At 49.2% G+C, this 19,473-nt stretch overlaps 1 protein-coding gene across 3 annotated transcripts in view; it reads right to left on the reverse strand.

Moving 5' to 3' along the window:
• DYNC2H1 (dynein cytoplasmic 2 heavy chain 1) overlaps positions 1-19,473 on the reverse strand; it is a 1,560,829-nt gene that overhangs the window by 770,043 nt on the left and 771,313 nt on the right. For all 3 annotated transcript variants that reach the window (XM_086935265.1, XM_086935264.1, XM_086935263.1), the window contains exon 54: positions 11,722-11,876. In XM_086935265.1, the coding sequence (XP_086791391.1) occupies positions 11,722-11,876 (155 nt within the window). The remainder of the gene's footprint in view (positions 1-11,721; positions 11,877-19,473) is intronic.

Genomic DNA, 19,473 nt, shown 5'->3' on the forward strand with positions numbered 1-19,473 from the left:
CGGGCTTCCCTCAAGATCCTTTCCTTCAGGGGAAAATCAGGGAGAAAGGCCAAGATGTCCGGAGGAGGGGCAGGGGCACGACGCGCCAGACCGACTCTGTGCGCCCGGTCTATGCAGATGTTAAAGTCAGCAGACTCACCAAGAATTTCCCTGAACAGGTCCTGTAGATAAGTAGTAACGCTGTTCCCTTCCGCATTTAATGGCACTCCCCGGACCCGTATATTGTTCCGTCGGGAGCGATTTTCGAGGTCCTCCGCGTGCGCCTGGAGGTCCACCTGCTGCTCCCGAAGGCGGAGGACCTCTTGCTTAAGGTGGGTCAGTTCTTCACAGCGGGCATGATTCGACTCCTCCACCGCCGCCACTCTCTCCCCCAGGCCATCCACATCACGGCGAAGTTTTCGCTGTTCACCGGCTAGGTCCTGTTTCAGGGTTTGAAAATCTTCACGCAGGGTGTTGAAAAGGGTTTCAAGGAAGGCTTTCGTGATAGGGGCCTCTCCGCCCTCTCAGGCCGGGGCGACTGCTGCCCCAGATGGCAACGGTGGGGATTGGACCTTCTCGCCCTTCGCTGCCGCTTTAATGAGCATCTCTGTGATCGGTCGGCCCCCTCTGCGATTTGAGTTAGCCATCTGGGCGCGCTTCGTCCAGCCGTGGGATGCGAGGCAGGGTGGAACTGTCGGTGGCTGTTGGATGCACCCAGACGGTAGAATGGTTCAGTTGCGATGCCCCCGGGTGTGCAGGACCAACAACAGCCGGAAAGAGTACTCTCCACAGGGCGAACGCCGGGAATGTCCCTATGGAGCGCCGGGACGAAGTCAGTCAGGAGAGTAGGCGTGGCGGGGCCGGGGGTCCCCGGCGTTGCAGTGCTCAACGTCCCTGAAGGACCACAGGTACCTGCGTGGGTGGGTTAGTGGCCCTTTTCGCGCCTGCGTAGGCCTCCAGTGGTCGAATGTCCCGGCCCGTCTCCGGGTGCAGTCCCGGGTGAGCCCGGGCGTGGCTGGGGTCGCCGTATGTGGCCTCTGAATACAGCGTTGGTGCGGGTTCTTGCCCGATGGCCCCCGTCAGGTGGGGCCCCCCGTCGATTGCCGCTCCCACAATCAGTGTAGGCCCGAAGCCAGGGCCTCTATTTTTGTGGTAACCCGCCCGCGCTGTCTAGGGCCGTCCACCACACACCCTCAATGGGCACACCGCCGGGGTCGCTGCAGCTGCCGCCTCCGCCGAGGCGGGTGGATGCGGGCGGGGTCCCACCAACAAGTCCACACGTCTCCCGCTGCAATGGGATCACTGATGTCCGCGCGGGCGGGTATTGGTCCTCCTCATGCCGGTGCGGGCCCCCAGCATCCGCCGCTGAGCGGGCTCAATGTAGGTGTCTTGTCGGGCCCGGCCTGATTCTGTGTGCGGGCCCCCATGTGTCAGGATGTGGCCGGGACTGTTATGCGTGGCTCCCAGGTGGGCGGTGATATGTGCTCACCTTGAGGGCCCCGCAGCCGGTAGAGGCCCACTCCAGTCACCACTCCCGCTCCAGGTGTAGGCTCAAAGCCGGGGCCTCTATTTCGAAGCAGTCCGCCCGCACGGCTCGGCCCCTCTCACACGGCCAGCGGGCACCCCGCCGGGGTCAATGCAGCCGCCGCTGCGGCCGAGACGGAGGGCGCGGGTGGAGTCCTCCCGATCGCAGCTCAAGCCCTCTGGAGCCCCCGCCGGATCCGCACCAGGCAAGGCAAGCCCGTGATCGTTACTCTCTCGGCCTTCAGGCCGCACGGTCGCGGCAGGTCTGTCTCGGTGCCTGCGGTCGCCTCGGCTGCCAGGGATGCTTCGGTGGATGTCACTGAGGAGCCCCGTTCAGCGGAGCACAGTGCCAGTGGTCTGGGGTGACTTGCAGGCTAGGAATGGGGCAGAACGGGGTTCAGGGCCGGGGAGCCTAGCGGGACACGTCCTATCAGGCCGCCATCTTGGCCACGCCCCCAAGACAGCCCTTTTTAAATGGAAAATGCAAACGTAGATTTGTATTTGGATCATTACATGTTGGGATCCCATGAGGTGTACTACATCTTTCTCTCCTTGGTGCTGTGGAATCCAGCCTCCAAGGCGCACGCTGACACTGGGCCGCGCCTCACCTGCTACCCGCCCTTTCTTCCAGGGCCAGTCATCCTTCACCACTGTGCACAATTCACCAGCCTCCGCTTCCTGTAACTGCCTGCTCTGAAGCATCGTCTGACTGGCCCATCCTTGCCACTCCTAGTGCCCCTTTGTCACTGTTACAGTTGCTGCCCCCACCATCCAAATGCTGCAGAGAAGTACAAACAAAAACATAGGGTAGGTATTCTCCTACTGGCGGGCAGTGATCAGACCCAGGGTGCTTTGTGGGTTGGGCACATTAAAGCAGTGTAAGGACGGCTTTTGAGGACTAGGCCTGAGTTGTGGGATTTTGAGGCGACCGCTCCTGCAGCATCACAGCTCTTCACTTTGCATAGAAAGAGTAAGCCAACGCTGATAGCCTTGGCAGACAGGGCAACAATGCTGGTTAATTAACTGCTCCCAGATTAAAGGGCCCTCGCTTGGGCTTGGTACATAATTGCGGAGTGGGTATTTAACTCAGTAGCCATGGAGTTTTCCGCATAATTATGAATCTGCAACACTTACCACTTAAACCATCTGCTGCAGAATTTTCAGTTTTTAACAAACTTGTTTCTCGCTCAGGTGGATTGAAAGTTATTAAAAACTCTGCCACATCTGCTGCCGCACAAGTAGTATGCCCTTTGCGGACGTTGACTGGTGGCCTTTCGTTTCTCGATAGCTATATTTTTATTAAGGGTGGGCGGAGTTGGCCAAGTACCACGATGTGGAAATCTGCAGAGTTGCAAAAAATAACTCCGTGAAACTTCGCTCTGTTCCGCTCCGTTCCACCCCAATTAATAAAACTGAAATCTCACACACCTTTGATAAAGCAACAAGCTACTCTACCTTTACATGCTAAAGAGCATATAGTTCTCACAAAAGCTCAGGCTAGACATAAAAAAGGAAGTTTACATTAGTAAAGTCACAGAAAACAGCAATGCTTGTGATTGGAAAATATCAAAAGTAATTCCTTTCTCTAGGGACAGCAACAAATATAGCTCAAGGTGAGGACAGCAAATCTATACAATGCCTGGAGCAGCTGACACTGTCCCTCACACATCCAGGGTAGCGAGTGTGGGTATGATATATACGTGTGGGTGCGCACAGCTGTGAGTGTGAAGGACTTGATACCGAACGTCAAATGTCGCTAGAGGTTGTACATTCTATATCGCAAAACATTGAAACAAGCAAGAGGCAAATAATATTGTTTCACCCTCATACACTCTGCACCCTCACACACTCTGCACTCTCACACACTCTGCACCCTCACACATTGCACTCTCAAACACTCAGTGCCACATAACTATATGCTACATAATTACACTGCACTCAATGCAACATACACTGCAAACAATATCACTCAAGTGCCACGTAATTATATGCTACATAATTGCACTGCGCTCAACGCAACATACACTCCAAATACCACTCAGTGCCACATTATTATATGCTACATATTTACATTGCGCTCAACGTAACATACACTCCAAATACCACTCAGTGCCACATAATTACACGCCACATAATTACACTATCTATCTATCGCCCTCACTCTATCTATTTATCTATCTATCTATCTATCTATCGCCTTCACTCTATCTATCTATCGCCCCTCACTCTATCAATCTATCGCCCTCACTCTATCTATCTATCACCCTCACTCTATCTATCGCCCTCACTCTATCGCCCTCAATCTATCTATCTATCAACCTTACTCTATCTATCGCCCCCACTCTATCTATCTATCTATCGCCTCTCAGTCTATCTCCCTCACTCTATATATCGCCCCTCACTCTATCGCCCTCACTCTATCTATCGCCCTCACTCTATCACCCTCACTCTATCTATCGCCCTCACTCTATCTATCGCCCTCACTCTATCTATCGCCCTCACTCTATCTATCGCCCTCACTCTATCTATCGCCCTCACTCTATCGCCTTCACTCTATCGCCTTCACTCTATCGCCCTCACTCTATCGCCCTCACTCTATCGCCCTCACTCTATCGCCCTCACTCTATCGCCCTCACTCTATCGCCCTCACTCTATCGCCATCACTCTATCGCCCTCACTCTATCTATCACCCTCACTCTATCTATCGCCCTCACTCTATCTATCTATAGCCCTCACTCTATCTATCTATCGCCCTCACTCTATCTATCTATCTCCCTCACTCTATCTATCACCTCACCACAGAATCACTCAGCACCACCACAGCATCACTCAGGGGCACCACAACATCACTCAGCGCCACCACAGCATCAATCTGTGCAACCATTCAACAACAACTGGTTCAAATATGTTCTCTCAATGTTTCAAGCTTTATTACAAATGTCACAAAAAGATGTTAATATTTCACTTCTGTTCTTGGATTTTCGTCACAATAAAATACACTGAACATAATCTTCACAAAAGTTATTTACAAAAGTTTAAGCTATTGCCATTATAAATTACAATAACTTTTATTTAAGTATTAATTATTTTAAAATTTTTAAAGCCATTGTTATTTTTAATATCAATACATCTAAGTCACGCAAATACAACACATATTGCATTACAAATGCTATAGGTGTCACATTTGCGAAAGTTATAACTATTGGCATTGTAAATGACAAAGCTATTAATTTCGCTATTTTCAAAACCAACACATAAATAAAAAAATTGTCATTTACTATACCAATAGCTCAAACTTTCCTAAAGCGAGACCTATTGCATTGCAAATGCTTGTTTCATAGTAGGATTGGCCAATTTCATCTCCAGTGCCATAATCATTATCGGAATACATCTGAACAAGGAATGCAATGTATGAGAATGGGCTTGTGGAGGTGGGATGTTAAGCAGGTCGAATTGTGGTTCAACAGTAACAGAAAGAGGCCTCGATCGAGGTCAAAGCATTGCCGATTCTGAGTCAGAGAGCACAATATGTACCTCGTTCTCCGACATCGGTGGAGTCTGCATCGGAGTTGACCAACCAAGAACCGGTGTGGATCGTGGAGCCCGAGTCAGTACAGGGGCTGAGGGGAGCCCAGTGGAGGATTTAGGGGGTTCAACAGGTACTGAGTACGAAACTGCCAGTGCTTTTTCAAATGGTGGGCCTTTCAGCCCCTTGGGGCCTGCAGGAGCATCAGAGGGAGTCGGAAGGGATCTGAAGAGCATAGCTTTGGAGGACTCCTGGATCTGTCTCTGTGTTGCAGACAGCCCCAGAAACACGGGTTGTGCTGGAACAAGTTGCGGGATGGGGTTCGAAGTCAATCGACATATGGAGAGATCAAGAGGCCTGGTGACACTGTTGCGCTTTCTCAGGAGTGTGAGAGTGGCAATGGCGGAAAGGGGCTGACTCTTGCTTGGATGTATTGATTTGTTCTTTTTTTTTTTTACTTACCTAAGTTTGGATCGCAACGAGGATCGACCTCAGAATCGACTCTTGTAATTTCTGGATTAGCAACAGGGCCAAGCTTTGGACTTGGACCAGTCTCAACGTGAAATCTTACGGTGCTTGGTGACAGAGTTTTGTCTCATAGTCCTGTATAGCCTTCGGGTACATCAACGCACAGTCACTGAAGGCATGAACCCACCCAGGCACCAGAGGCAAAGCTGATGAGGATCTGTCACAGGAATCTGCTTTCCACAGCCCTCACAAGGTTTTAAACCTGTCATTTTGGGAGGTGACATTTCCCTTGCACACCGTAGATGTTCGAGGTGCACAGGTTCTCAAAAAGACGAGAAGTAGCTCTGGATCCATGTCTGGTGGCACGGAAAGAAAGAATACAACATCAGTACACAGGGGTAACGCCTATAGGCTCTGCATCTCATTTCCAGAGCGGAATGAGATCAGTGCAGAAGTTTATGGCGCCACCTACTGGCACACTGAGGTACTGCTGAAAAAGTTCCCAGATCCAGTCCGGCATCTGGAGAATATTCAAAAGGTGAGGAATATGAAGTTAGAAGTCTTTATCAGAAATAAAAACCCAGAGATAGGGTCGCTGAAGATCAGAAAAAAGAGGTCTTCACATAAAGAAAAGAAGCCTTGGAATTAAATGAATTTTAACTGTCATGAAACTGCACAGGTAGGAGAAGATGTGTTTCCTTCAAGTAGAAAGACAGACTTAATCTTTTTGAAAATGTTATCTGAGGGACAGATGTACAAAGCTCTTTTGAGGTTGCAAACAGCCAGATTCTCAAAATAGGCCAATTTGCAACAGCAAAAAAGCTGTTTGGTATGTACAAACATCAAATTGCGATTTGGTAGCACGTTAAAGAACTGCAATTTGTGTTTGCTACCAAATACAGATTCAGTCTTTGGAAGTGGCATCTCTTCCAAATTACCTAAACGTAATGATATGTATTAATGTTTTGCCACCAAATTCTGGTCACAAAACATTGATCTGTTACTAACTACAAACTTGCAGTGGTAACCCATTTTCAAATGGGATGGGGTCCCCATGGTACTACTTCCCCTTTGTCTATGTGAAAAAAAAGATTGTTTAAGGGGAGACAGTGGTCCAAGGGACCACTACGTCTTCATAAACAAACAAAAAAAAGAAAGGGAAAAGGGCGGCTGTTAAGATTGCTTTATTTAAAAACAATCACAAACATGGTGGTCTGCTGACCAAAGCAGGCCACCACCCTTATGTTGGCAGTCATTTCTTGTGGGTCGCAAATTGTGACCTACCCTGTGTATATGTATGAGGTAGGCTGATTTGCGACCCACTAGGAATCGTTATTTTCAAATAAAAAGTTTCATATGTTAGGAATAGAGATTTTCAAATTGCATTCCAGAAATAATCGCAATGAGGCAAATACTGTTCCTAATGTTAATGCATCTGACCCTTCGTTTATTAGGTCGAGGACCGTAGGCTGCGCTTGCACAGTTCGGTCCAAAGATTGATTGTTTTTTTAGTTAGGGGGCTTGAACCCGCCCCTCTTCTCCATTGGCTGGCCTCGTAAATGCTGGCCAGCCATTGGAGGAGAGGGGCATCACTCCCTTTAAGCCCCATCTTTTTCGTATTCGGGGCGTGTTTTTTGCGTTCTTTCTCACCGTGACGTCATCCGTCACTCAACAAAAAACACGCCCCCGATTCCGAAAATGTTGGAGCTTTGCGGCAGCCATTTCTGCCCGACCGACTCCGGCCCTTGCATCCATCCGCTTGTTTCTAGATGCAAGCAGGCCTTCACCGTTTATGTAAAACGCCTGGCTGCCTGTTAGCAATAAACTCGCTTTTTACCAATAAATGCATTTAGTGTAGATTTATGTGCTGGTTTAAACACGTCTGTCGCCCCTGGTAGTGTTAGGTTTTACAAGTGCACCGCCGAGGATCTTGTGTGAGAAGAGTGACTTTTCCGGGTTGTCTGAAATTACAAACAGTTGATTTTGATGTTGGGAGGGTGGTGTAGCGCTTGATATGCATGCCTCCGAAACCTGAGGTGATCTGCAGGTCAAGAGCATGAATCCCAGCCACCCCCCTGGAGTAGGTAAATTGACTATCATATTATTGTGTTGCAGTAACACCTGTTATTTATAGCGCTTAGAAACGGCTGAGGCGCAATATGAAGCACTATATAAAAAAACAAATTATCGATTTGCAAGATCGTCTTGGGTGTCCTATGAAGTGAGACAGGTGACTGCTAATGCTGAGAAGATGCACGACCAGGGACGGGGAGTCCGCCTCCCCACCTGATCTTATTTGCGAGCAGGTTTTCGGAGCAAGCTTCCTGTCCCTCTGCTGCACTTTATCACAATCTGCCTCCTCGGAAAGACCCTCTCGAAGGCCTGTCTCCCGTCTCCTCGTTCGCCCGCAGCCTGCCCGGCTCATCAATATTTATCAAAGGCAGCCGCACATTCTGCAGCTTCCCGCCTTTTATTGTTGCCCATATTTCCACTTTATTGTCTTCTCAGACAGTGCCTGGGGCAATCGCTCCCTCCCCGGCCTCATGATTCGATATTATAAATCTGCCGGAGATGTGTCTCCTTCAACGTCGTAATCACAGACGAATATACGATAAATCCAGTTCCCTGTGGACTTCCAGCGCGCCCGAGCCTCTCAGACTGCGTGCCCACCGCTGCGCCACCCTTGTAGCAGCCGAGGGCCCAGGCTCGGAGTCCCTCTTTTTTTTTATCTAGTCCACGTTTCACTCGGCTGCCACTTTAATATCTCGCCAGTACTCCTGGTTACACAATGCTTCGTAGTATAACCTCTTTTAACCCCACAGGCCGATGGCTTGGATTCTAAAGATACACCTCGGACTAAAGCATTACAGAAAGTCATGTAAAGGGATGGTGGCAATACGGGCTTTTGATCTCACCAAAATATACTTTTTTTTCTCGACAAGCAGCTCCTAGAAAGCAGTTATGGCTGAAGAAACGTGTGTGGGGCTCTGTGTGTGTGTGTGTGTGTGTGTGTGTGTGTGTGTGTGTGTGGTGCTCTCTTTGTGGGGCTCTCTGTGTGGGTTTCTATGTGTGTGTGTGGCTCTGTGTGTGTGTGTGTGTGTGTGTGTGTGTGGTGCTCTGTGTGTGTGTGTGGCTCTGTGTGTGTGTGTTTGGGGCTCTGTGTGTGGGGCTCTGTGCGGGTGTGTGTGTGTGTGGCTCGCTGTGTGTGTGTGTGTGTGTGACTCGCTGTGTGTGTGGCTCACTGTGTGTGGGGGGGGCTCTGTGTGTGTGTTTGGGGCTCTGTGTGTGTGGGGGGGGCTCTGTGTGTGTGTGTGGCGCTCTGTGTGTGTGTGGGGCTCTGTGTGTGTTTGTGTGGGGCTCTATGTGTGTGTGGGGCTCTGTGTGTGTGTGTGTGTATGGCTTGCTGTGTGTGTGTGTGTATGGCTTGCTGTGTGTGTGTGTGTGGCTCGCTGCGTGTGTGTGTGTGTCTCGCTGTTTGTGTGTGGGGGGCTCTGTGTGTGTTTGTGGGGCTCTCTGTGTGTGTGTGGCTCTCTGTGTGTGTGTGGCTCTCTGTGTGTGTGTAGCTCTCTGTGTGTGTGGCTCTGTGTCCGCGAATACTCTCTACTACTCTCTAATGCTCACCTATTGCCATTGTAAATGACATTACCATTTATTTATGTTTTTTTTTTAAAAATGAAAAAAAAAAAATGTCATGAGCAATGCCAATAGCTCTACCTTTAATAATGCCGAGACCATTGCATTGTAAATGCTTGTTATTCAATTTTACTTCTGACAGATTGAAAAGATTCCTATTGAAACTCTGATTAAGATAAAATACACTTGGCACTCTCATCTATGTGCACACTCACGCATAGTACCTGGGAAAGGTTGTTCTAACTGTTCTGACCCAACTAGCTCCAGCGGCAGTGCACAGGTGCATGTCTGCACTTACTAAGAGATGGTGCTGCAGGGTCACAGGTAGGCAGAAGCCACATTCACTTGCACCTGCCAGGGGAAGCACAATCTTCCTCCTTGTACTTTTCTTGGATTCTAAGCTCATGCAGGGCACCCAAACACAAGAAGAGATCACCCTAAGCAGGGGCGGCCTTAGGCATGTGCAAGCTGTGAACCTGCACAGGGCCACAAAACCCCTGGGACCACCATGCCAATATATATCCTTAATATAATAATCCTCTGAGGATGGATACATATTTGCGTGGCGGCCCCTGGCAGGGATTTGGCGGCCTCCGGCACTGTTCCACTTCCAAACACCCTGGCCCCCCTTCACTGGCCTCCGTGCTCCGCCCCGCCCGGCCCCCCTCTTCCGGGGCCCCCTACCTATGCTCCCTGCCCAGGGCCGCCATGAGCCTAGAGCCGCCCCTGCCCCAAGTTGCAATAGTTATCTTGATGGGGGTATGAGGACAACCACCAAATACAAAAGAAGAGCCCATACAAGTCCACAGCAGTGATCTTGTTGAGGGAATGAAGTACAGCAGTACATTTCAGCTAGAATTTTGCAAGGCACAAAAGCGGGCGAAGCTTCCACACATAGGTACCTCACAGTCTGTTGGGGATAACACCTCGGGGGGAGAACAAAGCAGGAATGGAACAAGGACTGTCCCCTGTACTGCAAAAGGGAGTTATACTTCCTGTACTACAAACCCTAGAGTCTGGCCAATTTCTAAGGACCGCAGCAATGCTTTATAGGGGCCCTGCAGTTCATATTTCTCTCTAAGACGCTCTCGACAACCTTCATCTTTGCAGCATTAACATATAAGAGAGCCTAGATGGGTTCCTGGGCTGCAACAGTCATTTACAGTACATACGCTCAATGCCAAATTACAACACATGCACAGTATAAACATACATGCAACATCACTGGCCCAAATAGAGAGAAGCAGACACTTTTAAACAGGAGAAGTCAATGAGAAACTCTCCCCTTGCAGGCATCAGGGGAATACACCTGTCCTGCAGGTAGAGTCACTGCCCATGTGAGTATTTATCGTTCTCTTCCTAGGGTTATTGATTGGACAGCATTGCATTGCACATAGTGAGATCCTACAGACCTCAAAGCATTCAGTGTACATAGCTGCATGATTATTGTGTGAGCCGAGGCCATGAAAACAAGAATAGCCAGAGACTTGTACAGGGTACTGCTGTCTCCCGAGCCAAGGATGGGAGATTCCGGTCTAAACCCATGTCTCGCTGGTAACATATGGTTGATTAAAAGAAAGTAATATGTACTATTTCATTTATGTTATTATAGCTCAAGCCTGCCGTTAGCCAAGACCTTGTATATTAAAAAAAAAAAAATACCCCAAAAAATTACATACTCATACATGCATATATATATATTATCATGGACTTTCGGTCAGCCATTTTCATCCATTTATCTTCTGCAGTGTCATGCACATGTTGCTTCAGTCCACCGCAGAATACACTCTGTGGTTCAAAGCCAGAGCACCTTAGCAATGTCCTCAGCGCACTGTGAGGGATGACATGCAGCTTGTGCACATCATGCCCAGCTGCAGAAAAAATGCCCCATTAAAAACAGTGCCTAATTGCCCCATGTGTGCTTAATAAAAAATGCCTCGCGTTTTCAAAACTTTTCTTTTTAGTTCACTTATAAAAGGAAATCAGACCTGGAGACCCAGTTAGAGGGCCTTGTTGCCACTTGTTGGGTGGCGCATTACAGGGTAGACATCTTAAAAACGCTCTTTATACAACTTTATCACGAAAGCCTTTCCATGATATCCACCAGTGTGTGTGTGCACTCACATGCACGAGTGACCTCGTAAACACTTTTCTGTAAAACTATCACAAATGCCATCCCAAAATGGTCAAGAGTGCGTACACATGCATCTGCGCACACAGTGGCATCTTTACAGGCCTTTTTAGATCAGGCAAAGCTTTCTGTAAAACGTTATTACAAAAGCATCTCGAAAATGGACAACAGTCCATACACATCCAACTGCTCACACGGGTGGCATGGTTTTTGTAATAAAGGATTAAAAAAGACATTGCCGTAAGAAAAAAGCTTTGGTGAAACAAATACATCTGCAGCCAACGCCAGAACTAATGGCTTTGCCAAAGTTTTTTTCAAAATGAACACGGTCTGAAAGTAGAATATATTTCGCTCGCGCATTCCTATTGGTTTCCCTCATCTATGATTGTTTCTCAAGATGACATGAGACATTGTTTTCAAAATGACCTAAAATAAGTGTACAACATTGTTTTTAATGTACCTGTAAATGGCTTTGTCTTTTTGTCAACTCAGCTTTTTTGCGGTTGTACATTGAATCATACACACGCAGAAACGTCATGTATCGACTTGGCGTGGCTCCATATGCTTTACAAGTCTCGTGAATCATCAAAAACGTCTTCAGAAAATCGGATTCACCTAAAATTGATCGCATGAAACACAGTCAGATTTTGTACATGTTCAGCGGAAGGAAATTATTCAAACAAAAAAAGTAATCAGAATTCATTTTTTGAATAATATACAAAGCAGTTAAAATTGATGACACTGGATTAAAACACATTCAATTGACTAGGCTGAACAGCACAGAACCCAGAAATATTTCTTTGCAAAGCAATAATTATTGTCTACTGAGAAGAAGCTTCACGAAGCTCACTTCTTGACTTATGGCAGCCATTGTAAGGGGCCAGAATTCTGAAGGGTCCGATAACTGCAGTTACCGACCCTGCTGGGTTTACAAGAATAGCAGGCACACCAAAGATAGTGTTTCACAAGGACACTTCACTTGCACATCTGTGACCTACCGCTCAAAGCTAAAAAGAGACATAGACTTCATGAAGTCTGATTGTGTTAATAGCAGTGCTGCGAGTGTTTGGCAAATCGTAAGAGGAGGGTAATAAGGGGTTAACAAGAAGATCCTATTTTGTATGTCTCGTAGTATTTTAGTTTGAATAACATAGATCTTCTAATAAATGTTTCCTCATGCCCAATAGGACAAACCTGCTCATCTTTAAATTAGTACGTGCTCTAAAGCAATGACCAATTAGTACATTTGAAGATGTGGTATGGAAGTCAGAGAATACTTTTCAATTTACGCAAAGATAAGTCCAGCCCAGCTAGGACACAAGCCACCACTTCACCTTCTATGAATTTAGGGCATTGTGCTTGAGGTGGACTATGTTGAAAAATGTTCTGATAACATATCTAGAAAAGGTGCATTATTTACAATTGTGCAGTGAAAATTGTTTAACTAATGGAATTAAAGATAAAATATAAAATAAATATTTGTACATTCGAACAAGTTACTCACCTTCGGTAACGCCTTTTCTGGGAGAGACTATCTATCTGCAGATTCCTCACCTTGTGAATTTCTCCAGGCACCAGACTGGATCCGGAAACTTGAAAGCAATTCTCTCAAATGTCAACAGGTGGCGGAGTCTGTCTCCGTGTCAGGTCCGTCGGTTCTGGATGTGCCGCTGGGGCTCCTATAAGACAGCCACCTCTGCATGCTGATGTCAATTTGTTTCTGATCTCTTGCCAATGAAATCTGAATTGCACTGTTGAGATGTTTTAGATTTGCGATTTTAATAATGAACTGAATGAGACAACTCCCAGAACGGGAAGGAGGGTCGGTCAGTGAGAAATCTGTAGTTCAGGAGAGTCTCTACCAGAAAAGGCATTACCGAAGGTAAGTAAACAGTTTTTTGATACAGGCTTCTAACTGTAGATTCCTCACCTTGTGAATAGATTGCAAAGCAGTCCCACCGTAGGTGGTGGATCTGTGAAATGATCCAAAAAAGGAAATCCTCCACAAAATATCGGGAGAAGTGCCCATCCCACCAGAACTGGTTGTCCAGGCAGTAGTGCTTTGTAAACGTGTGGATGGATGCCCACCTAGCAGCTCGGTAAAAGTCTGTGACTGGCACACCGCACACCATCACAGCGGTAGCAACCTTTGCTTGGGTTGAGTGAGCATGTAATCCTTCAGTAGGCTGTTTCGAAGTTAGCCCATAGCAGATCTTCATGCATAGGAGAATCCTTCACAAGATGGTCCTCTTCTGTACTGCTTTTCCCTTTTTCGCGCCAGAGAAGCCAACAAAAAGCTGGTAATCTTGCTGGTATTCTCTGGTTTGATCAATGTAAAAACTAAGAGGCCTCTTAGGGTTAAATCAGTGAAGCTGTTCCACCTCATTAGAGGGGTGAGGTGGAGCACAGAAGACCAGCAGAGTAATGGATTGCCCTACGTGAAATGATGTAACCACCTTCGGTAGAAAAGGAGTACTAGTTTGTTGTAGAGTGTATGGTTGTTGAAAATAAAATTCATGGAGTTTCTTCACTCGCCTAGCAGATATGATTGCAACCAGGAACACCATCAATTGGTCAAGAGGTGCCAAGGGAAACAGTGCGTAGGTTAGACTGCCATGCATATTAGATATTTGGGAGCAAATTCTTCCCTGGACCGGAAACAAGCATCATGGGACCGGTTTTGGGTTCATAGCCCTCATCAGCCAGGTATCTTGAATCCAGTGGCAAAGTGAGCAAGGGACCTACGTCTGGGCATACCCTGCCAACTTAGGGCGAACAAAGCGGTACCAAAGGGGACGATGGACGGAGCGTTTGAGCAAATCAGACACTCACCCCCAGTCAACTGATCTGGGTTTAATCCATCATCATTCTTTAGCTCACTCCACCAAATCCAGTTCAGACATGGCCATATGCAAATCAGTCTGACCCTGTGCCTCATGGAAACAGTGCAGCCCTAACTGCCAAGCCAAGTCTTCCCTGGACCAGAAACAAGCATCCTGGGACCGGTTTTGGGTGCATAACCCTCATCAGCCAGGTATCTTGAATCCAGTGTCAAAGTGAGCAAGGGACCCACGTCTGGGCATACCCTGCAAACTTAGGGTGAAGTTCGCCCTAGTCTGAACTGGGGTGGTGGAGTGAGCTCAAGAATGATGATGGATTAAACCAAGATCAGTTGACTGGGGGTGAGTGCTTGATTTGCTAAAACGCTCCGCCCATCATCCCCTTTGGTATCGCTTTGTTCGCCCTAAGTTGTCAGGGTATGCCCAGACGTGGGTCCCTTGCTCACTCTGCCACTGGATTCAAGATAGCCTAGCTGAGGAGGGTTATGAACACGAAACCGGTCCCAGGATGCTTGTTTCCAGACCAGGGAGGACCAGGCTTGGCAGTTCGGGCTGGATGAGGCACAGGGTCAGACTGATTTGCATATGGCCACGTCTGAACTGGGGTGGTGGGGTGAGCTAAAGAATGGTGATGGATTAAACCTAGATCAGTTGACTGGAGGTGAGTGTTTGATTTGCTCAAACGCTCGGGCCATCATCCCCTTTGGTATCGGTCTTATAGGTAGATATGCCTTCAATGGGAAGCCAATTGAGGGCTTTATGGGCAGGGGAGATGTAATCGAACCGTTTGAGGTCAGAGATGAGCTTAGAAGTTAGGTTAAGAACGGATTTGATTGGGGCTAAGTGGACTTTAGGTGTTCCAGATAGAATGGCGTTATCGTAGTCGATTTTAGAAAGGACCAGAGATAGGGCAGCTGATCTAAAGTCATCAGCAGAAATGAAGGGTTTTAGCTTCTTGAGGTGATAGAGAGTGAAGAGAGCACTTTTGGCTGAGTTTGTTATGTGGGAGATAAGAGAAAGGTCCTGGTAAATGTTAATTCCAAGGGATTTAACTGAATTGGCTAAGGTGAAAGAGCAGTTGAGAGCTGTAAGGTCTCTGATCCAGGATTGGATGGGGAGCGGGCTGTTTTTAGGGAAGAAAAGAATGATTTCCATTTTTTTTGGGTCGAGCTTGAGGTGGTTGAAGTGGAACCAGGATTGAATCTTAGTCAAGGCGTCATTGAGGTGTAGCACGTCAGAGCGGGATTGAATCTTATGATAAAGTTGTGTGTCATCGGCATAGAGGTGGTACTTGATTCCTGCATGCTTAAGAATAAGGGTGAGGGGTTCCATAAAGAGGTTGAAAAGAGAGGGAGAGAGAACAGAGCCCTGGGGGACAACCAGCAAGACAGGCACTGGTTTGGAAAGGCAGTCTTGAATCCATGAATCCATCACAAGTGTTAACTCTGGGTGAGGTAGGGAGAGGGTTTACCACCAGTCCAAGTGCCGTCATGCAGCCACCACAGCAGACATTTTTGCAGTCTCTTTTGACATATGGATGTAGTCTGAAAGGTTGCCATGGTGCCACTGAAACAGCATATGCCACTGCAGAGCAGGCATGTGTAACCTGCCATGGTACAAAAGAAGGGTGCAGGAGGCCAAGAGGGCTAGAAGCCTCAGAGCTGCTCTTACTGAGACACAGGTCAAGGTTTAAATATTGGGATAATAGTCTAAATGTCCTGGACTCATTGAGGTAGAGGCATAGCTTGAAATAACAACTTGTCCAGGACAGATCCGATGAAGGGGAGTCACTGTGAAGGAGTCAGGTGTGAATTTGGCACATTGATGAAGAAACCCAGGGACATTAATAAGATGGCCAAAGGCTGTCTGAGATGAGCCCGCCTTCAATATTCAATCATCAAGGTGTGGGAAAAGAAGTATGCCCAACCTCCAGAGAGGGGCTGCAACTATTATCATCACCTTTGTGAACACCCAAAGTGCACTGGTCAGGCCAAAGGGGAGCACGGAGAAAGGAAAGTGCTCTTGGTCAACCTGGAACTGAAGGTAATGCCTGTGGGACTGCAGGACGTGGATGCCACAATATGCATCCTGTAAGTCGAGTGCCATCTTCCAGTCTCCTGGATCCAGGGCAGACAGAACTTGGGCCAGTATACTGAACTTGTCCTTCCAGAGGAAGAAGTTTAGAGGGCAGAGATCTAGGATTGGATAAAGGCCTCTGTCCTTTTTCAGCACCAGAAAGTAACATAAGTAAAACACAGTCAAGATCCCTAGAGCCGGCACTCAATCAATCAATCAATCTGTACATTTGTGAAGCGCACTACTCATCTGTGAGGGCCTCAAGGCGCTTGGGGGGGCTTGCTACTCCTCGAATAGCCAGGTCTTGAGTAGCCTCCTGAAGGTAAGTAGGCCCTGGATCTGTCGTAGGAGGAAGGGGAGGGTGTTCCAGGTTTTGGCGGCGAGGTAGGAGAAAGATTTGCAGCCGGATGCGGGGGACGGTGGCGAGGGGGAGGTCGGCGGAGCGGAGCTGGCAGTTCGGGGTGTAGAAGGTGAGTCGTCTGTTGAGGTATGCCGGTCCGGTGTTGTGGAGTGCTTTGTGTGCGTGGGTGAGGAGCTTGAAGGTGATCCTTTTGTTGACGGGAAGCCAGTGAAGGTCTCTCAAGTGGGGTGTGATGTGGCTGCGGCAAGGGATGTCGAGGATCAAGCGTGCAGAGGCATTCTGTATGCGTTGTAGTCGTTTCAGGAGTTTGGCCGAGGCTCCTGCGTAGAGGGCATTTCCGTAGTCTAACCTGCTGCTGACGAGGGCCTGGGTGACAGTTCTTCTTCTTTCTGTGGGGATCCACCTGTAGATCCTGCGGACCATGCGGAGGACGAGACGGCGTTGACCTGCTTGGTCATGGAGAATGTTAAGTCGAGGATGGACCCTAGGTTCCTTGTGTGGTCGGTGAGTGTTGGTGCTGCTCCCAGTGTGATCGGCCACCAGGAGTCGTCCCAAGCTGAGTGGGTGGAGCTGAGGATAAGGACTTCCGTCTTGTCTGAGTTCAGCTTCAGACAACTGTTCTTCATCCACTCGGCGACGGCTTTCATTCCTTTGTGTAGGTTGGTTTTTGCCATGAGGGGGTCCTTGGTGAGGGAGAGGATCAGCTGGGTGTCGTCGGCGTAAGAGATGATGTTGAGGTCATGCAGTCAGGCGAAGTGGGCGAGTGGTACCATGTAGATGTTGAACAACGTCGGGCTGAGGGATGATCCTTGGTGTACGCCGCAGATGATCTCGGTGGCTTCCGAGCGGAAAGGGGGAGGCGGATGCTCTGGGTTCTGCCGGAGAAGAAGGAAGTGGTCCAGTCCAGTGCTTTGTCTCGGATCCCTGTGTTGTGGAGGCGTGTGCGTAGGGTACGGTGGCAGACCGTGTCGAAGGCGGCTGACAGGTCCAGGAGGATAAGGGCTGCGGTTTCGCCGTTGTCCAGCAGGGCCCTGATGTCATCAGTGGCAGCGATGAGGGCAGTTTCAGTGCTGTGGTTGCTGTGGAACCCGGACTGGGACGGGTCCAGGTTGCTGTTCTCCTCAAGGTAGAGGGTCAGTTGTCTGTTGACAGTCTTCTCGATGACCTTCGCCGGGAGCGGGAGCAGGGAGATTGGTCGAATGTTCTTGAGATCCTTTGGATCGGCCTTGGGTTTTTTGAGTAAGGCGTTGATCTCGGCTTGCTTCCAGCTCTCCAGGAAGGTTGCGGTCTCGAAGGAGATGTTAATTGCCTTGCAAAAATGGGGTGCAATGGTGGCGTTGGCTTTGTTGAAGATGTTGTGTGGGCAAGGGTCTGACGGAGAGCAGGATTGGATGGTATTCATGATTTCAATGGTGTCTTCATCGTTTATGCTGGTCCAGGTGAGCAGGGGTTCGGTGTGGATGGTGGCCTTGAGTTCGGAGGTCTTGGTGGCTGTCGGGGCGGTCAGGGTTTTGAAGCTGTTGTGGATGTCTGCAATCTTACGATGGACGAAGGTGGCGAGGGAGTCACACAGGTCTTGCGAAGGTGGGATGTTGCTGGTGTTGGAACTGGGGTTGGAGAGTTCCTTCATGATGTTGAAGAGCTCTTTGCTGTTGTGTGCGTTGTTGTCTAGGCGGTCTTTGAAGGAGGCCTTTTTGGCGGATCTGATGAGGTGATGGTGTCTGCGGATGGCGTTCCTGTGGGCTGCGTAGATGTCTGGTGTCTGTTCGCTGTGCCATTTCTTCTCTAGTTTTCGGCAGGTTTACTTGGAAGCCTGCAGGTCTGCGGTGAACCAGCTAGCTTTCTTTTGGGGCGTCTGTTGGAGAGTTTCTTGATCGGGGCGAGAGTGTTGGCACAGTCATCGATTCACTGTCTGAGGTTGCGGGCGGCGGTGTCAGGGGCGGTATGGTCGATGGATGGGCTTCGGGCGAGGGTGGTGTTTAGCTGGTCTTCGGTGACTTTGCTCCAGCAGCGGAGAGGGATCTGTTGGGTACAGTGGTGCGTGGTGGGTTTCCGGAAGGTGAAGTGGATGCAGCGATGGTCGGTCCAGTGGAGTTTGGTGGTGTGGCTGAAGGAGACGTGGGAGCTTGCGGAGAAGATGGGGTTGAGCGTGTGTCCGGCGGAGTGGGTGGGTGTTGTGACGAGCTGCCTGAGTTTGGCGAGGGTGTCAATCAGGGTGGTGGAGTTGGTGTCGTTATTGTTCTCGAGGTGGAAGTTCAGGTCTCGAGGGGGATGTAGTCTGAGGAGGCAAGGGCGGGTGTGCTAACGAAGCCGGCGATGGAGTCGATGAACTGTGGCCAGGGTCCGGGGGAGTCTGTAGACAAGGGTTCCTCTGAGGGTGGTGTTGGGATCAGTGTGGATCTGGAAGTGCAGGTGTTCGGCCGTGCTGAGGGTGTCGTCGGTGCTGGTCAAGACTCTGAGTGTGTCCCTGTGGACGATGGCGATTCCTCCTCTTGTTCCGTTGGTGCGGTGCCTGCGGGTGATCTTGTAGCCGTCAGAGATGGCTATGCCGATGTCGGTGCCGAGGAGGGGTTCATCCAGTCTCCGTCAGGAAGGCGACATCTGGTGCGGTGGAGTCGAGTTGGTCCCAGAGTGTGATGGAGTGCTTGCCGGCGGAGGGTGTGTTGAGTAGGATGCATCTGAGGTGGTTGCGTCCTTTCTCGGTGGGCGGTTTGGAGGCTGATGAAGCCGCAGCTCTGGCAGGAGAAGGGTCCTTGGGTGCACTTCGGGGAGGCCAAGCCGCAGGTGTCTGATCGACCGGTGTTGAGTGCGTGGAGGGTGCTGGATTTGTAGCGGTGTCGGGCGTTGTGGTGTTTGCGGGGCCCCGGGGGTCTGGAGCTGGGCGCGGTCCAGGCACGGACGGGCGCAGACGGGCAGGCCTTTGGCGCGTCTTCGG

The sequence above is a fragment of the Lissotriton vulgaris genome, chromosome 8, assembly GCF_964263255.1.
Source record: "Lissotriton vulgaris chromosome 8, aLisVul1.2, whole genome shotgun sequence".
In the NCBI taxonomy this organism is placed as follows: Eukaryota; Metazoa; Chordata; class Amphibia; order Caudata; family Salamandridae; genus Lissotriton; species Lissotriton vulgaris.